Source organism: Festucalex cinctus, chromosome 6 (genome assembly GCF_051991245.1).
Source record: "Festucalex cinctus isolate MCC-2025b chromosome 6, RoL_Fcin_1.0, whole genome shotgun sequence".
Classification (NCBI taxonomy): domain Eukaryota; kingdom Metazoa; phylum Chordata; class Actinopteri; order Syngnathiformes; family Syngnathidae; genus Festucalex; species Festucalex cinctus.
In genome coordinates this window covers 27741236-27761570 of record NC_135416.1, presented here as the reverse complement: position 1 = coordinate 27761570, position 20335 = coordinate 27741236, and the positions used below count along the sequence as shown (strand labels likewise).

Sequence of the window (20335 nt, the reverse complement as noted above, 5' to 3'; positions counted from 1 at the left end):
AATTACTTTGAGGAAATCTTTTAATGTTTTTTGTTTGTTTAATGACAAAGAACACTAACACACAAATGTGTGTTGACTCACCTGTTGGTTTGTATAGCAGCCACCCACCAGTAATTGTCCCCAATTGTGGGAATAAAACTTTGAGGGTTTCACATAACTGTATAAGGAAAATAAAAAGTAACAATTTGTCAATGAAATTAGAAATCGAATCAAGGACACTGAATGGCGTCACGGCTTACAGTACAACAGGCCTGAATAGTTGCAGTTATCACCTCTTCATGTGTTGTGCTTTCATCTAGATGAGCCGTCCTACGGCCCAGTCCTGCATGTATATGGGCTATTTGCTCCTCCTCTTTTGGTGTCTTTTCATAACTCTTTGGCAACAAATAGAAAGCTAAATCAAATGGTTTGGACCTCTTGGCAGGAACAGGACTCGCTGCAGGAAAGCGTCTCTTCCCTCTGCCCCTGGTGAAAATACCTGGAAAAGACCTATAATTTTTTTTAAAGATAAATAAAACATTAACTACAACCCTATCTGTTTACATTATATGATAATTGATTATTATCAAATCCTACTATGATTATTTATTTTCATTTCACAACTAATTTAACATTCGCCTTAAGTTAAAAGCTCATGCTAAACATGTCAAATTTGTCTTCACCTGGTCATCTCCATTTGGAATGCCTGTGGTGGCCGACTCTGTTCTCTGCGAGATTGTATACAAGCATATTTATTAATCATCAATACATCTACAACATATATCGTCACCCTCTTAAAATAATTGCCCAAGTCATTTTTTGCAAGAATATTTTTTTTCCTAAATAATCTCCTCATGATGCAAATGATTCAATTTGTGTCTTTCCGGATAAATATGAAAAAAAAAAAAAAACTGATTATTTTAAGGAGTCGATATGTAAATTAAGCCATATGTACATTACATGAAAGTTTAATACTAAACCTTATATGTTGATTTGTGACCCCACCACTGGACTGTTGGCGAGACGAGCGAATTAAATCAAATAAACGGCGGGCAGACTGCAAAATATCATCTTGATTGTCCTGCGATCACACAAACATGGAAAAAGTAAGCACGGTATTATAAACAAGAAGTGCAAAGATTATTTATGTTTTCAACATATAAATGTGACTGGATTTAATGATGGTGACCACATCTAAATGTTACTGGATTTAATGATGTGACCATATTGCAGGGCTCCAGACTGCCCCTAAATGGGGGCATTTTTCCCCCATAATTTGAGACAGTGCAACTAAATTGAGTCTACTCACACCAACGCAACCAGTAAATTTGAAGATTTTTTATTTATTTTATTTTTTTTTTATCTTGAATATTTTTTGTTCCTGTCATACTTCTGGCTCCACACTTCAGACCATCAGTAATATAGTGAAAATAAGCGGGATTAATACATTAATAATTAATTAATAACTTTACAAGTTAATTTATAATGTGCATTAGGGGTGTTAAAAAAAAATCGATTCGGCGATATATCGCGATACTACATCGCACGATTCTCGAATCGATTCAATTAAAAAAAAATCGTTTTTTTTTTTTTTTTTTTTTTTAAGAGCTCAGAATTGTTCATTCGGTAGTCTTACCGATTCAACGTCTTATCATCATTGCCTTTTGTGTGTGTGTGTGTGTGAATCGATTTTTGAACTTCCATTTTTAATGGAAAAATATTCAACCAAACGTCTGACTTCGGGTTAGGATTCACACCTTGAGCATGGAAGAATGTTATATGAACGGAACATTAAGCCTTAATATTTTATTTTAATGCTGTTCAAACATGAAACAGATTACAACCTCTATAAGACTGAAATTTCAGATAAATAAATAATACATTTTCATATAAATCTTACACTCTACAAGCTTACTGATTAGTATTTTCTAAATTTGAATGAAAAAAATCGCAATAATCGACTTATAAATTCGTATCGGGATTAATCGGTATCGAATCGAATCGTGACCTGTGAATCGTGATACGAATCGAATCGTCAGGTACTAGGCAATTCACACCCCTAATGTGCATAGTGGTGCAACTTGCGCCACTAAAATTTCAGGTTAGGGTCACGGTGCTCCTAGTAATAAAAAGTTAGTCTGGAGCACTGCCATGTTGTGATTTCTGAAATAATGACACTTTAAGTACTCCCTCCTTTGTGTAGATTATACACCTGTCCTGACCTATTTTATACAAGCAGACACGGCGCTCCGCATACGCTTACCACGCACTGCGCGTATAGGGCACCAACTGCCTAAGGGGCAGTGGCGGAGCCAGACTTTTATAAATAGGGGGGCCAGGGGGGGGGCCAAGGATACTTCATCCAAAGATGGTGCCAAATTTGTTTTCATGAAAATTAATTTCAATCGGAGTCTCTATCGATGTTCAAATATATTTAAGTACATATTAAGCACAGGGAAGATTTTTGCACATAATGTGCCGTTTATTAAGAATGTATAAAATGTACAAAAAAATAATAATTCAGCACTGTTTAACTTGAATGAACTTGCACGCACATGCAGATACTGTATTCATGCAATTACAGTACTTTTATCAACATAACATTATAATATGAACATAATGCAAATTTGTATTACAGTATGACTAAAGATCCTGTCGAAGTGCCAAACTTCATTTTCCACACACCCTATGAAAAATAAATTTATTACTCCAACTACTACTTCATTTACAACCACATAATTTATTAATGTGATTAATTAATAATCATGTTAATAAATCCTCCCCTTCTACCTGTAAATGCAAACATCAGTTAGTGTCGGTTTGAACTTTCAACCATTGGAGGGTGCTATTGTATTGCATAACAACAACAACATACTTATTTTTACCTTGCACAAAACTACGTTGCTTATTGATGTCCGTCCAAAACAATCTATCTGAACTAGAGGTGTCAGTGGATTAAAATTTGTAATCATAATTTATCGCATTACTTCAATAATTAACTGACTATTAATCACACATTAATTGCACATTTTATATCTCAATTTATACCTACATTTACAATAAAATGTACCCCCCCCCCCCCAATTTCAATATGGTTTTATTTTTTTTTAGTCATTGATAGAGCAATTTCATAATAATTCAATTTAAAAAAATTAAAAAATTCATTGATAGAGTAATTTCATAACAATTCAAGAAAAAAAGTTTAAAAAAATACAAATAAAATATGTGCTGTACTGTACAACCAAACCAAAGCGTGACTGATTTGTTTTGGTCATTTTTCTCTCACTACAACATGGTATAATTGCATTTGTAAGACAATAGTGAAAGCTCAATGCATTTCTCTTTTCATATTAGGAGCTGCCTAATTTTTAACATGAAGTAACTTGTGAAATTATGCACATTTTTAAAACTGTAAAATACAACACAGTCCCCACAAATATATGCATTCGCTCTAAGCTTTTATTTTGTGAAGTGAAATAGGATGTGCATTGTAAAATGACGAATTTTTACTGCATAGGAACCAGAAACGACCGATGTGTTCTTTTCATATTAATAGCTCTGTAATTTTAAACAATAAGTAACTTGCGAGTTTCTGCACATTTTAAAATTGTAAAATACAACTTGACGCCAATCCCCACACATTAGGCAGTATCATTTAATTTATTACTGCTAAATTGTGTTATAGTGACTCCTTTTTATGACGTCGGAGGCTTTTATTTTGTTAAGTTCTCGGATGCGAGACGCAGCTGAGGCCGCTCTACTGTTACAGCGAACACATCGGTAGTTTCACTTTCACCCTGATGAGATATTTTGTGGAGATGCTGAATAAAATACGCCTCACATTTAAAGATAAATAGGCTTGTGCTCACTCCAACTGTCAAGACGGCGTCCATTCGGCTCTTTACTCTCACAGGGGTTTCAGAGTGCCCATGGACGCCTCTTGGTGCTCGGTGCGAACGCAACGGCTAACCGAGTGCGTTCTTTCAAAGCAAGGCACGGGTGGTAGTGGTGAGACACAGTCCAAATGGCTCCTCCACCTATATTCTGCCCCTTAAACACTGTATTTTAGCTCCTGTGCATTTCTATTGGGTAGTTTTGACGTGGACGTTTCTACTGCGTGGTGACTAGAATAGGTCGCTTGCACATCGTAATGCATCATGGGAATTTTTTCTTCGGGCGCCATATTGGGTGTCCGCCGGTTCACAAGGTACACTCGCGAGTTACACGGTAGAGCTTATCAACCTGATGTCATTTTCGCAGTATTTTCACGATTTACCGGAAGATCAAAAACAACGATACAGGCAGAAGGTGTCTCTGTGTGGCGGGATTGATCCTAATTACGTCCTGACCAAGGGTGATTTTTTTTTTGATGGAGAAAGCTTGCTGGCCAAATGTGACATCTCTGGACATCTTTCCCTACCTCGTGTTGACAACATGCTCCATAACACGCCAAAAATCCCTGGAGGCTTACAATTATTTTGTAAGCGGGTGGATACAGAGTGTAAACTTTAACATCGCATCAGAAGAAACGGTTGCTGTTGCACGTAAGTAAACCACATGGTGTTGGTAATTCTGCACACAAAAATGTTGATTTGTTCTCAGGCTTCCTGTTATCATTGTGTTTACATGCACAGCTGGCTTTACCTGATGTGGTTTTTCTAATCATTTTATAACAGGCAAATATGGCAGAGCGTATAAGAATAAAAAGTAACTGCACAGCCTCCCCGTGGCTTAATTAAATTTAATGCTACCCTTTCACTAGTTACATGTTACTTAATCAACTTATTCTAAATGGTTAAGGTTAACCACTCTCAGAGGACGTATTTTTAGTTTCAGTTTCCAGTACAATAAAACGTGTTCATGGTAACTACTGAGCATACTGACAGCTTTTCTTATGATCTCACGGTTAAGGAGGCTGTCACAACACCCAATTTCTGTCTGGTGCCGGATGGCAACAATTCCCATCACTTGTCACGACAACACCAATAGTATTACCAGGTATGTATGGCTTTACTTTTTGTAGTTTCTTATTTAATTCTATGTTTCATATTTTCATTACAATGTTTGTAATATTTTCAGATTCAGGCACAGATGAGTTTAACTGGACGGGACTTCTGCGACTTTGTGGTGTGGACAAAGTGTGATTGAGCGAGTCCACCCAGATCGCTCGTTTTGGCCAGCTGGAAAAGCCAGAGTTTCTTTCCCCCCCCAAAGTCCCCTCCTTACCTGAACTGCTCGGGAGAGCATTTACTAGATCAGCAGTGGACTTCCAGTGTTCCTGCTCAGCCGCTGTCACCTACCACTTGCTCATGTACTTCAAAGATGCGGAATAAAGTAGTTTTTTTTGTGCTGCAGCAGATTGAAAAATCAAATGATATCACTTGAAGTGTGCCAATCTAGACTGCCAAAAGGACAGTGGTTTTGTGACAAGTGTGAAACAAGGATTATTGGGAAACTAACACAGTACTGGTACTTGTCTTACATTAAACAAATTTAAAAGAGAGCAACTTTTTCCTCTGTACATAGTATAATGAAAGTCATTGCGTACCCCATCAACATTACATCATACCGTCATCTCAGGATGGTAGGCACCTGTGCTAAAATAAACTACATTAATTAACAGTTCAATTTTTAACCCTGAAATTACTACATCTAATCATTATTCACTTCATTTTTTGTGCTTTTAGAAATAATAGAGATTTATGCCATTACTTTAAGAGGGACCATATTGCACATTGAGTCAAATCCTGTCATTTGTATTATGTATAGCTTTGTAAACAAACCCAACAATAGAATTTGTATAAACGCTGCCTTTATTAGCGCCAAACAAACAGTCGCATGTTGTCCTCCTCCAATGCTTTGATGCTCGCCTTCGTTTCCACCATGTCATTGGCAATCAAGTCGGTGTGGCATGAGATCCCTAAAGAAATAATAATAAAAAAAGATCACAAAAAAATACGGTACCAGTAATAGGTTTAATATAGTACAGTAGTATAGTTTTTTTGTCAGTGTAAAAGAAATGTACACATTTTGTTGCATTTTTTAATGTATGAACATTGCTACAGGCAAATACTTATTTCTATAAACACTTCCAAATGTCTCTAAAATATAAGGTGCATGTACACACACAAACAAACACATACATTCACTCATGCATACAATATATCATGTAATGAATTCTGAGTGGCATACCAGAGTCAATGATGTCAGCAGTACTTGAGGGTACAGGTTACTGGAGCCATCTGGCTGCATAACTGCAACAATCTCTGCCACTTCAAGTCGCCTTTTCTTTGCTTGTCTCTCCTGTGCACGTTCATATCTTGGCACCGACTGGGCTGAGACATAGATGTAACTTGGGACCCAACTTTAATGTTGGAGCTCAGTCGGGATGATTGGACAGAAAAACGGGCGCAGGGCGACCTGTTAAAATAAACAAATATATAAACAAATAAAATATGGAAAGACTGGCTATTTTGCCGCAGTAGGGTGGCCGTGAATAAGTTCTTTAGCATGATGTGTAGGCTACCGGGGGTCTGTTTACTTGCATCACCCCCTTCTGTCTCTTTTTTCCAAGTTTACATTTTGCCACCAAAAAACATGTTATCGGCATTAAGAGCCCAAGACTAATCAATCCAATTTCAGCAGTAAACACTTTGCACTGGCACTACTTGGGTGAAAATGTTCGATGTTAGCTTTCGGCTAACGTCCGCTAGCCAGCTTGTATTACCGAACTTACTTGCTCATGAATCCAAAACATAAGCAACTTGCCCATATATGCGCGGTCGAAACGTTATTAATCCTCATGCATTACATTAAATAAAGGTAAATAATCTTACCGCTCACAAAGTGATCGCTGCACACACGAGCCCAAAGTAACGACTTCCCTCCGGAGTCCGCACTCCTCTGTCTCCAGGCCCTGGTTCCTAATTATTTTCGGAATTCGGCAGAAAGGCCGACCATTTTCCCCCTGGGCTTTGTTCGAACAGCCAACGATGCAGCAACAATGTACCATTTTAAACGCAGACAACAAACGTGATAGATACGTGTTAGACCGAATCGCTACGTAAATGGAGGCCACCCAGCATGGCGACTACGAGAAATCCGAGGCGGAAGTGACGACACGTGCAAGCGACCTATTCCCTGAGTAGAGGCTTTACAAATAAGGAGCGGTCGTTAATCGAGCGTTAAAAAAAATAGTGCCGTTAAAGGCACTTTAAGTTAACGAGATAATAATGCGACAATTTTGACACCCATAATCTGAACATAAAAGTTATTTTAAACAGTCACTCACGTCTCACAGGCAAACAAACATGATATAGCCAAACGCCAACATGCATTCTCGGTACTCAGGAGACTGCTCCTTAAAACAGATGATTCTCCTTCTCCAGACTCCTAGTGAGGTGGATTATAATGCTTTGTCGTAAGTAGCGCCAGCTACTGTTCAGGAGGGGCATAACAATTAGTAGGCGTCTGCTTGGAAAAAAAAATGCTGGCAGGCTGCATCGGCCAGGCGTGCGACGTCACTGCCCCGGTGCCGTGATATGTCAATCATTTGGCGTCTGCTGGGTCCAATCACATTTCAGCAGGGGCACGTGCCACCCCGGCCCCCCCTCTGGCTCCGCCATTGCTAAGGGGGCACCAAAAAACAAATCAAGCCCGTAAAAATAATCATATTAGTAATTATAATATCAGTGTCTAATATTTAAAATAAAAGCTTGTAAAGCATGTTAATAAATACAAAAAATAACGTAGCATTATTTACTGGACGAGTGGTATCGCTGGTCTATGTTGGTAGTTATCACTTATTTTTGTGAACATTTTTAAAACTTCAATATTGACACTTACAAGTAGGGCTGGGTATCGATTCAGATTTCCAGAATCGATTTAATTCGATTCACAAGGGCCCGATTCAATTCATGATTCACAACGATTTTCGATTCAGTTGAGGAATTCATGCAGCACATATTTTAGACAGTCAAAAGTACCAATGCTGCAAAGAGTAGAAACTTCTTGCTCTAATTTAATGCATTAGTAAGAATATGAATATTTACATTAGGAATTGAGTCCATTGCAGTTACATTAATCTGTTTCATTTAACATGGCCTGATAAAAACAATAAATAATAATTTAAATAAATTACAACCACAGCACAGGCTGTGTAAATAAATTGACAAAAATGGGGGGGTCGATATATTGATACATGGTTTTATGTATCGATATTGGGATATGAAAAGGTGTATCGATATGATGGAGATTTATCGATATTTCAAACCCAGCCCTACTTAAAAGTTATTTTGTTTAATAAAGCAAAACTGACAAATACTCAGATCAGTTCATTTCTACCAGGGGAGGGGTGATGGGGTGTTGGGGTGTGCGGACGGAACAAAACATTTATGCTTAGGGCACCAAAATAGCTAGCAAGTATACAAGTCATACAACTAAATATCTCTTTATAGGAAAAGACACAAGTTCAAACTTGTTAAACATGCTTGAATACGAGATAATAATGCAATCTCTCGAACTCTCATCACTAAAAACGTAAGATAAAATGCTATCGAATTGAAAAAGAATTGAGTGTAAACACTGGCGTTTCAATATGACGTATTTGTCCCGTTTATTGAGAACGAATTTCAATTGGGCCGCTGCTAGCGGCAGCACGTCATAGCATAGTGCCGAGCTTGTAACACCCACTATTTGCTAACGCAGCCACAGCTAGTATTTGCTAATGCAGTTTTCACGAACGGCACTTCAATAAAAGTTAAGTAAAAGTTGAACAAATCGATTTAATGTGCAACGTGTTAATTCAAAATTATTAGTCAAGTTTACACCACAAACGGAAAATAAATTGAACAAACTCACCACCGTAGCTCCATCATGTGCATTGGTCGACATTGTTCTGGTTCACATGTCCATTTGTGTCGGAGACTGGAGTGAGTCACATGATGAGTGGAGCAAAATGTGATTGGTTAGACGTTGGATGAGTTGAAACGGGGATCGTTTGCTTCGGCCTTGAATGCCCGGATGTTGTCGTGACTTTTTTTAACGCGTAGCTTTTTTACACCGAATTTTTGTCACCTTGAATTTTTACTCCGAATTTTTTTCACGTTGAATTATTATTATTATTATTTTATTTGTATTTTTTCCTTTTAAAAAAAGAGCTCAGAATTGTTCATTCGGTAGTCTTACCGATTCAACGTCTTATCATCATTGCTCTTTTTTTTTGTGTGTGTGTGTGTGTGTATGTGTGCGTGCGTTTGCGTGCGTGCGTTTGCGTGCGTGCGCGTGCGTGTGCGTGCAAATACGTATAAATTTATACTCATTAAGTCACCTAAAACCTTATAAATATCCCATTACCCTTCGCCTTAACCAGGTACTTCAGAATCTTGCCAGAGTCGTGAGGTTCAAATGGTCAGGAGACCAGAGAAAAGGTCAGAAAAAATAAAGAGAAAAGAAAGATAAATCAAAGTGAAATCCAGCACCGACCAAACACTTCCTGCCTTCGACCATGGTTACAAAATCAAAGTCTTACGCCAACCCCGGAAGCCTCTAAATTCCAACAAATTAGCGAGATCTCAAGAGACCAGAGGAAAAACTAAAGAGAGGAAGGAGGGAAGGATCGATGAGGCAGAGTGAGATCCATAGAAGCCAGTACATCCAATCCATCAAAGTGAAATCCAGCACCAACCAAACCCCTCCTGCGTGGTTACAAAACCAGAGTCTTATGCCAACCCCAGAAACCTCAAACTTCCAATAAATTGAGATCTCAAGTGACCAGAGGAAAAACTAAAGAGAGGAAGGAGGGAAGGATAGATAAAGCAAAGTGAGATCCACAGACACCAGCACCCACTGATTCAAGGGGCTGTGGGAGGGAGAGGCAAATTCTGTTTGAGTTTCAGTAGATGCTGGTGCGATGGATCTGGCATGCATAAGGACCACCACCAAAGAAAGAAGCCGTCAACCGCGGGCCAGCAAAGCGAGCACCAACCCCCCCCCGGAATCCCCAGGCCGCGGCAGCACCAAGGCCACCCCCAAGCCACCCGAGCGGACACCGGTCGGCGAGCCGACCCAGACGCCCGGAACACCCCCGCCCACACCCCCGAGCCCAAGGCCGCAGAACGAGGCCCGGCGGGTGAAGACGGTGTTTCCACCCTTCCCCACCCCACCAAGAAATGTGTTGTGTGCCCTATGTGTATATTTACAAAGTGTATAGGTCGCTTGCACATGTCGTCACTTCCGCCACGGATTTGTTGTTGTCGCCATCCTGGGTGGTCTCCACCTCCACGTAGTGATTTGTTCAAACACATATCACTTTTGTTGTCTGCGGTTAAAATGGCACATTGTTGCTGCATTATTGGCTATTCGAACAAAGCCAAGGGAGAAAATGGTCGGTCTTTCTTTTCCGAATTCCGAAAATAATTAGGAACCAGGGCCTGGAGACAGAGGAGTGCGGACTCCGGAGGCAAGTCGTTACTTTGGGCTCGTGTGTGCAGCGATCACTTTGTGAGCGGTAAGCTTGTTTACCTTTATTTAATGCATGAGGATTAATAACGTTTCGACCGCCCATATATGGGCAAGTTGCTTATTTTTTGGATTCATGAGCAAGCAAGTTCGGTAGTACAAGCTGGCTAGCGGACGTTAGCCGAAAGCTAACATCGAACATTTTCACCCAAAGTAGTGCCAGTGCAAAGTGTTTACTGCCGAAATTGGATGGATTAATCTTGGGCTCTTAATGCCGATAACATGTTTTTTGGTGGCAAAATGTAAACTTGGAAAAAAGAGACAGAAAGGGGTGATGCAAGAAAACAGACCCCCGGGGGTGATGCAAGAAAACAGACCCCCGGTAGCCTACACATCATGCTAAAGAACTTATTCACGGCCACCCTACTACGGCAAAATAACCAGTCTTTCCATATTTTATTTGTTTATATATTTGTTTATTTTAACAGGTCGCCCTGCGCCCGTTTTTCTGTCCAATCATCCCGACTGGGCTCCAACATTAAAGTTGGGTCCCAAGTTACAACATCTATGTCTCAGATATGAACGTGCACAGGAGAGACAAGTAAAGAAAAGACGACTCGAAGTGGCAGAGAGTTTGTTGCAGTTATGCAGCCAGGTGGCTCCAGTAACCTGTACCCTCAAGTACTGCTGACATCATTGACTCTGGTATGCCACTCAGAATTCATTACATGATATATTGTATACATGAATGAATGTATGTGTTTATGTTTGTGTGTGTACACGCACCTTATATTTTAGAGACATTTGGGAGTGGTTATGGAAATAAGTATTTGCCTGTAGCAATGTTCATACATTAAAAAAATCAACAAAATGTGTAAATTTCTTTTACACTGACAAAAAAAAGGCTAGTTACAGGAACAGTACTATATTAAACCTATTACTGGTACCGTATTTTTTTTTTGTGATCTTTTTTGTTTTACATTTTCATTTCTTTAGGGATACTCCGGTCTCCTCCCACATTCCAAAGACATGCAGGTTAATTGGGCGCTCCGAATTGTCCCTAGGTGTGCGTGTGAGTGTGGATGGTTGTTCGTCTCTGTGTGCCCTGCGATTGGTTGGCAACCAGTCCAGGGTGTCCCCCGCCTACTGCCCAGAGCCAGCTGAGATAGGCGCCAGCAGCCCCCGCGACCCTTGTGAGGAATAAGCGGTCAAGAAAATGGATGGATGGATGGATGGATTTCTTTAGGGATCTCATGCCAAACCGACTTGATTGCCAATGACATGATGGAAACGAAGGCGAGCGTCAAAGCATTGGAGGAGGACAGCATGCTACTGTTTGTTTGGAGCTAATAAAGGCAGCGATTATACAAATTCTATTGTTGGGTTTGTTTACAAAGCTATACATAATACAAATGACAGGATTTGACTCAATGTGCAAGATTGTCCCTCTTAAAATAATGGCATAAATCTTTATTATTTCTAAAAACACAAAAAATGAAGTGAATAATGATTAGATGTAGTATTTTCACGGATAAAATTGAACTGTTAATTAAGTTTATTTTAGCACAGGTGCCTACCATCCTGATATATTTACATTAAATAAATAATATATTATATAGCAGCAGAGCTACCCCCGCCCGACCACGGGGGACGGCGTCAAGAAAATGGACTAATTAGCATGCAGTAACACCAAGTGTTGATGCTTAGTGCCCACTAGAAATAAATCTTAAGGAGTTAGTGAGTATAGTGTCGTATAGTGTGGTGTGCTCGAGCCCACTAGCAGCAACTAGGTTCCTGACTATATAAAAATAAAAACAATCAGATACAAAATACCAAATACAGAAGCAGCGAAAACAGAAGTTGTAACGATGTGGTGGCTCTCGTTAACAGGCAGAATCTAGGCAGGATTAAGTTGCCAAATTAAGATTAAAATATTTATGTACATAGACCATATTTGTTTAAATCTTGATACTTGATTTTTATTTAAGGCAGAGATTTTTTCCATTGAGATATAATTTATTAGTAAGTTTAACCAGTGGTCGATATTTAGAGATTGTTTATTTTTCCAATTGACAAGGATTATTTTTTTTTAGCAATAGTAAGGGCTATAAGTATAGATTGAGATTGTTTACATGGTAGCTCAGTTATTGTTAAGTCACCTAGTAAACACAATCTTGGAGATAAAGGAAGCCTACAGTTTAATATATCAGCGAACTTTTCCAAGATTTTAGTCCAGAAATGCAGCACTGGAGTACATGACCATAAAGCATGAAGATAAGTATCGGCAGTGTTTTGTGAGCACTGGAGACAAATGTCGGAGTCAGAGAGTCCCATTTTTTTCATCATTTTTTGTGTAATATATGTTCTATAAAGTATCTTATATTGGATAAGTTGCAAATTTGTCTGTTTGGTCATTTTAAATACATTTTCACAGATTTGGGTCCAAAAGTCTGGTTCCGGAACTATAGACAAGTCTTTTTCCCATTTTAAAGTCGGTAAATACGTTTTGTGTATAAAAATAACATATATTTTTGATATTTTCTTTATTGTTGTTGGAGAAAGCTTTATAATATCTTTAGCTAAGACAGGCGGTTGGAGCGTATCCTGAAGTGTTGGGATTTGTTTCTTAACCATATTTTTAACTTGCAGATAATGTAAGAAATTTCCGTTTTTTATTTCATATTTTTGAAACAAGTTTGTATACGATATAAACTTATAGGTCGCTTGCACATCGTAATGCATCATGGGGTTTTTTCCTTCGGGCGCCATATTGGGTGTCCGCCGGTTCACAAGGTACACTCGCGAGTTACACGGTAGAGCTTATCAACCTGATGTAATTTTCGCAGTATTTTCACGATTTACCGGAAGATCAAAAACAACGATACAGGCAGAAGGTGTCTCTGTGTGGCGGGATTGATCCTAATTACGTCCTGACCAAGGGTGATTTTTTTTTTTGACGGAGAAAGCTTGCTGGCCAAATGTGACATCTCTGGACATCTTTCCCTACCTCGTGTTGACAACATGCTCCATAACACGCCAACAAATCCCTGGAGGCTTACAATTATTTTGTAAGCGGGTGGATACAGAGTGTAAACTTTAACATCGCATCAGAAGAAACGGTTGCTGTTGCACGTAAGTAAACCACATGGTGTTGGTAATTCTGCACACAAAAATGTTGATTTGTTCTCAGGCTTCCTGTTATCATTGTGTTTACATGCACAGCTGGCTTTACCTGATGTGGTTTTTCTAATAATTTTATAACAGGCAAATATGGCAGAGCGTATAAGAATAAAAAGTAACTGCACAGCCTCCCCGTGGCTTAAATTTAATGCTACCCTTTCACTAGTTACATGTTACTTAATCAACTTATTCTAAATGGTTAAGGTTAACCACTCTCAGAGGACGTATTTTTAGTTTCAGTTTCCAGTACAATAAAACATGTTCATGGTAACCACTGAGCATACTGACAGCTTTTCTTATGATCTCACGGTTAAGGAGGCTGTCACAACACCCAATTTCTGTCTGGTGCCAGATGGCAACAATTCCCATCACTTGTCACGACAACACCAATAGTATTACCAGGTATGTATGGCTTTACTTTTTGTAGTTTCTTATTTAATTCTATGTTTCATATTTTCATTACAATGTTTGTAATATTTTCAGATTCAGGCACAGATGAGTTTAACTGGACGGACTTCTGCGACTTTGTGGTGTGGACAAAGTGTGATTGAGCGAGTCCACCCAGATCGCTCGTTTTGGCCAGTTGGAAAAGCCAGAGTTTTTTTTTCCCAAAATCCCCTCCTTACCTGAACTGCTCGGGAGAGCATTTACTAGATCAGCAGTGGACTTCCAGTGTTCCTGCTCAGCCGCTGTCACCTACCACTTGCTCATGTACTTCAAAGATGCGGAATAAAGTAGTTTTTTGTGCTGCAGCAGATTGTAAAATCAAATGATATCACTTGAAGTGTGCCAATCTAGACTGCCAAAAGGACAGTGGTTTTGTGACAAGTGTGAAACAAGGATTATTGGGAAAACTGTAACACAGTACTGGTACTTGTCTTACATTAAACAAATTTAAAAGAGAGCAACTTTTTCCTCTGTACATAGCATAATGAAAGTCATTGCGTACCCCATCAACATTACATCATACCGTCATCTCAGGATGGTAGGCACCTGTGCTAAAATAAACTACATTAATTAACAGTTCAATTTTTAACCCTGAAATTACTACATCTAATCATTATTCACTTCATTTTTTGTGCTTTTAGAAATAATAGAGATTTATGCCATTACTTTAAGAGGGATCATATTGCACATTGAGTCAAATCCTGTCATTTGTATTATGTATAGCTTTGTAAACAAACCCAACAATAGAATTTGTATAAACGCTGCCTTTATTAGCGCCAAACAAACAGTCGCATGTTGTCCTCCTCCAATGCTTTGATGCTCGCCTTCGTTTCCATCATGTCATTGGCAATCAAGTCGGTGTGGCATGAGATCCCTAAAGAAAAAAATAAATAAATCACAAAAAAATACGGTACCAGTAATAGGTTTAATATAGTAAAGTAGTATAGTTTTTTTGTCAGTGTAAAAGAAATGTACACATTTTGTTGCATTTTTTAATGTATGAACATTGCTACAGGCAAATACTTATTTCTATAAACACTTCCAAATGTCTCTAAAATATAAGGTGCGTGTACACACACAAACAAACACATACATTCACTCATGCATACAATATATCATGTAATGAATTCTGAGTGGCATACCAGAGTCAACGATGTCAGCAGGACTTGAGGGTACAGGTTACTGGAGCCATCTGGCTGCATAACTGCAACAATCTCTGCCACTTCGAGTCGTCTTTTCTTTGCTTGTCTCTCCTGTGCACGTTCATATCTTGGCACCGACTGGGCTGAGACATAGATGTTGTAACTTGGGACCCAACTTTAATGTTGGAGCCCAGTCGGGATGATTGGACAGAAAAACGGGCGCAGGGCGACCTGTTAAAATAAACAAATATATAAACAAATAAAATATGGAAAGACTGGTTATTTTACCGCAGTAGGGTGGCCGTGAATAAGTTCTTTAGCATGATGTGTAGGCTACCGGGGGTCTGTTTTCTTGCATCACCCCCGGGGGTCTGTTTTCTTGCATCAGCCCCTTCTGTCTCTTTTTTTTCCCAAGTTTACATTTTGCCACCAAAAAACATGTTATCGGCATTAAAAGCCCAAGACTAATCAATCCAATTTCAGCAGTAAACACTTTGCACTGGCACTACTTGGGTGAAAATGTTCGATGTTAGCTTTCGGCTAACGTCCGCTAGCCAGCTTATACTACCGAACTTGCTTGCTCATGAATCCAAAACATAAGCAACTTGCCCATATATGGGCGGTCGAAACGTTATTAATCCTCATGCATTAAATAAAGGTAAACAAGCTTACCGCTCACAAAGTGATCGCTGCACACACGAGCCCAAAGTAACGACTTCCCTCCGGAGTCCGCACTCCTCTGTCTCCAGGCCCTGGTTCCTAATTATTTTCGGAATTCGGAAAAAAGACCGACCATTTTCCCCCTTGGCTTTGTTCGAACAGCCAACGATGCAGCAACAATGTACCATTTTAAACGCAGAAAACAAACGTGATAGATACGTGTTAGACCGAATCGCTACGTAAATGGAGGCCACCCAGCATGGCGACTACGAGAAATCCGAGGCGGAAGTGACGACATGTGCAAGCGACCTATTATCTGAGAAAAGATGATGAAGGTGTGTAATTCCTTTCTGCTCCCATAAGCTTAAATGGAACGACTGATTATTAAGTTGAAAGTCGGGGTTATGCCAAATGGGAGAGAGCCCACAGGGCGCCAATTGGGAGTTTGTAATTTCTAATGCCTTCCACCAGGCAGTCAGGGTGGCGGCTATCATTGGGTTTTTAAAACAATTATATCGTTTTATTGATTTTGTAATAAAGAGTAAATCTAACAGTCTAAGATTCTTACAATCCTTCTGCACCAATTCCAACCAACAGTTAGTATCTCTGTTGGGTTGTGTCCATAGCTCAAGATATTGTAGTTGATTAGCTATATAATAGTACATAAAGTTTGGTGCCTCTAAACCTCCTTTAGATTTACTTTCCTGAAGAGTAGATAGACTAATTTTAGCTTTTTTTTTATTCCAATAGAATTTTATGATAGCAGAGTCCAGCGATTGGAACCAGTTAGACGTAGGTTTAAATGGAATCATTGAAAATAAATAATTAATCTTTGGTAAAACTTTCATTTTTATAGTAGCTATCCGTCCTATTAAAGAGATCGGAAGATTATTCCAGCGCTCCAGGTCACTACGGATGCTATCCAATAATGGTAAAAAATTTAAAGAAGTTAATTCAGTTAACTTAGGTGAAATTTTAACACCTAAGTATTTTAAATTACCTGTAGGAAAGGAGTAGTGTGGATCCTGACTTGTAGGGTTCCATGAATTTTCTGTAATAGGTAATAATGTTGATTTTGTCCAGTTAATAGAGTAATCTGATAAGTGAGAGAATTTAGTTATTAAGTTAAATGCTTCCCCTAACGAGATAGCAGGTTCTTCTAAATAGAGTAGTATATCATCGGCATATAGATTAATTTTATGTTCTATTGTCCCGGAGTGGATTCCTTGGATCCGTCTATCCTGACGTATAGCTAATGCAAGTGGCTCAATAAATATAGCAAATAATAAAGGAGACATTGGGCACCCTTGTCTTGTACCCCTTTGTAGAGTAAAACTCTGTGATGTAATCCCATTAGTAGTAACTGTAGCTTTAGGAGAATCATATAATATTGAGACCCATTGAATGAATGACTCCCCGAAGCCGAATTTATTTAAGAATGCAAAGAGGAAGGACCAGTTAACTTTATCGAAGGCTTTTTCTGCATCCAGCGAAATAACAACTGCCTTTTTATCATACCGCTGTGACATACTAATCAAGTTGAAGAGCCTCCTAATATTATTAGTAGAATGACGACCTTTAATCAAACCTGTTTGATCGCTATGAATAATTGTCGAGATTACTGTCTCTAGTCGAGATGCCAAGGCCTTAGCGATAATTTTAATATCGGTATTAATTAGGGATATCGGTCGGTAACTTGACGGGAGGGTGGGGTCTTTTTCTGGCTTTAATAAAAGTTTAATTGCTGCTATATTCATATCTTGACGTATATCACCCTTACTTTTAATTTCAGTTACTACTCTTAGAAATAATGGAGCAAACATTAACCAGAAATGTTTAAAAAATATAGCCGGATAGCCGTCTGGACCAGGTGCTCTGCCATTAGGCATACTGTCTAAAGCACGATACAACTCATCTATAGTAAGCGGGGAATCTAGAATATCTTTATATTCAGTAGATAACTGAGGTATATTTAAGCTATTTAGGAATATCTCAATATGTTCAGGGTTAGGTCTATTAATTTCTGAGTATAGATTTCGATAATAGTTATAAAAAATATGGTTAATTTCTTCTGGTGATTGTGTGCATTCACCATTTATATCTTTAATAGCCGTTATAAGAGATTTTTCCCGATTCCGTTGAAGTTGATTTGCCAGAAATTTACCTGATTTATTATTATGTTCAAAATTATTATATCTCAACTGTTGTATTATAAACTCTGTCTTTTTAGATAACATGTTATCTAACTGTATTTTTATATTCTGTAGTTCCGTCCATATTTGATTATTTGGGTTTAATGCATATTCATCCGTTAGTTGTTTAATTTTATCTTCCAGGTATTTTTCAAATTTTTGATCCTGTTTCTTTTTATAAGTTGAATATGATATAATTTTCCCTCTAATTACCGCTTTCCCTGCTTCCCAGAGAAGAGATGGAGATATATTTGGAGAGTCATTTATTTCCAAAAAATCTGCCCATTCCCTTCTAATAATTTTATCAAACTCTACGTCTTTCAGTAGTGAGATGTTAAAACGCCATATCGGGGGTAGTTTAAAGGTAGAGTCAATTTGTAGAGTGAGGGAGACTGGTGCATGATCACTTATAATTATAGAATGTATTTTTATAGCAGTTTTATCAACAATAGAATTATTTGTAAGGAAAAAATCAATTCTTGAGAATGATCGGTGCACCGCAGAAAAGAAAGTAAATTCCTTCTTAGTTGGGTTTTGAAGTCTCCAGCCATCGCTGAGGCCAAAATCCTCCATATATTCATCTATTACTTTAGCGGATCGTAATCGCCTTGTATATATCGTATTATTAGAACGATCTATTAATGGGTTTAAGACCGTGTTAAAATCACCTCCAATAATAATAGTAGAATTTGTTGCTAAATCGAGTAACCGAGAGAAAAATTCATGGAAAAAATCCGGGTCATCATTATTTGGGGCATATAAATTACCAATTGTATATACTTTATTAAATATAGTACCCTGGATAATAATATATCGGCCCTCTAAATCTATTACTATATTATTTAGAGTAAAGAATAAATTCTTATGTATAAGTATAGAGACACCTCTTTGTCTACTATTATAGGAGGCAGAGTAAACTTGACTAAAATTTTTATCTATAAATAATTTTTCTTCTGATTTTTGTAAGTGGGTTTCTTGTAGGAGACAAATATCTGCCTTAAATTTTGAGAGATGGTCAAATTTTTTTATTCTTTTTGCCTGGGAGCGAGCGCCACACACATTCCAGGAAACCAGAACTAATTTCTGCATACAAGCAATATAGACTCAGTCTTATGTATACATCTATATGAGCTGCTTATTAATATTAACATATTGTAGGATAGCAAAAGAGTAATTAGGCAATTTATATAATTTATATAAAGAGAGAGATAACAAGTAGATAAGTATAATAGTGAAGAAATGAGGGGGGAAGTGAGTGTGAAGGAAATCTGTGGGGGATTCAACATAACAATACACCAGTAAATAGTGACCTAAGCGAGATTATTATTTTTATTATTATTATTATTATTTTTTGTAAGAATATATTTTTATATTATTATTATTATTATTATTATTATTATTATTATTATTATTATTATTATTTTTATTATATAGCCTATACATGATATAAATTCATATTCTCAGTTTCATAACCCATTATCCATACATATACATACATATACATACATATACATACACATATATATACATATACATATATACACATATACATACACATACATATACATACGTCAAATAATCACACAATACTCGGCTCTACCAATTATCAGTTAGAACAGCCAAGGGGTCGAGGTTGGGTTTCGGAATAGTTGGCCGTCGATATATAATTTATCAACGACCATCGAAGTCCGTTTACCCTCCTGTCTATTTTGTTTCATTATAGGAAACAGTACTTTTCGCCGCTCGTTTATCCCTCTTGGGAATTGATCATTCATCCCGAAAGATGTCCCTTTGAGCTCCCGTCCTTTACTTTTTACCAATTATTTATGTTTAAAATGTTCGAACTTAGAAAATAATAGGACGGGGCTTATTGCCCTTACGAGCTCCGAGCCGGTGTACACAGTGAAAAGAGATATTATTTACCGTCTCCTGAGGGATCTTTAGCGATAATGTCATAAATTTTTTTATCTCGCTCTCTGGATTATCTGGGGTATTTTCGGATATACCTGAAAATATTAGATTTTCCCGCATACTACGGGATTGAACATCTAAGACCGTTTCCTTTAGCATTTTATTCTCCTTTTTAATCGTCTCCAACTCGGCTGTGACAGCTACGAGAGAGGAGCGTAGCTCGGAATTATCTCGTTGGAGATCGCTTACCTGTTGGCTAACGAATTCCAAACTTGCCTTTAATTCTTTGACGTCCTCGCGGATAAGACAGAGGACGTCAAGTTTTTTATTTATGGAATCCAGCATACTCACCGATACGTCAGCGGT

The 20335-nt window shown here is 38.1% G+C and overlaps 1 protein-coding gene and 3 long non-coding RNA genes across 7 annotated transcripts in view; 2 read left to right on the top strand and 2 right to left on the bottom strand.

The window, feature by feature from the left end:
• LOC144021150 (uncharacterized) overlaps positions 1 to 7619 on the bottom strand; it is a 16272-nt gene extending 8653 nt beyond the window's left edge. For 3 of the 4 annotated variants that reach the window (XM_077525209.1, XM_077525212.1, XM_077525211.1), the window contains exons 1-4: positions 7271 to 7619; positions 663 to 707; positions 273 to 489; positions 82 to 157 (exon numbers count right to left, since the gene is read on the bottom strand). In XM_077525209.1, coding sequence (XP_077381335.1) covers positions 82 to 157; positions 273 to 489; positions 663 to 676 — 307 coding nt within the window. In that variant the 5' untranslated portion in view covers positions 677 to 707; positions 7271 to 7619. Of the gene's footprint in view, positions 1 to 81; positions 158 to 272; positions 490 to 662; positions 708 to 959; positions 1061 to 7270 lie in introns of all 4 variants that reach the window. The other variant, XM_077525210.1, reaches the window with a different exon arrangement.
• LOC144021152 (uncharacterized) lies at positions 3707 to 6440 on the top strand. Its single transcript, XR_013284060.1, has 3 exons — positions 3707 to 4523; positions 4891 to 4977; positions 5059 to 6440. It is a non-coding gene; the product is annotated as an uncharacterized LOC144021152 (long non-coding RNA).
• A 5552-nt stretch (positions 7620 to 13171) lies between the features above and the next one.
• Positions 13172 to 14521, top strand: LOC144020997 (uncharacterized). The gene is made up of 3 exons (XR_013284026.1): positions 13172 to 13569; positions 13933 to 14019; positions 14101 to 14521. It is a non-coding gene; the product is annotated as an uncharacterized LOC144020997 (long non-coding RNA).
• Positions 14522 to 14813: 292 nt separating this feature from the next.
• LOC144021180 (uncharacterized) lies at positions 14814 to 16173 on the bottom strand. The gene is made up of 3 exons (XR_013284066.1): positions 15879 to 16173; positions 15207 to 15437; positions 14814 to 14938 (listed from the first exon to the last, which is right to left on the bottom strand). It is a non-coding gene; the product is annotated as an uncharacterized LOC144021180 (long non-coding RNA).
• Between the last annotated feature and the right edge of the window lie 4162 nt (positions 16174 to 20335).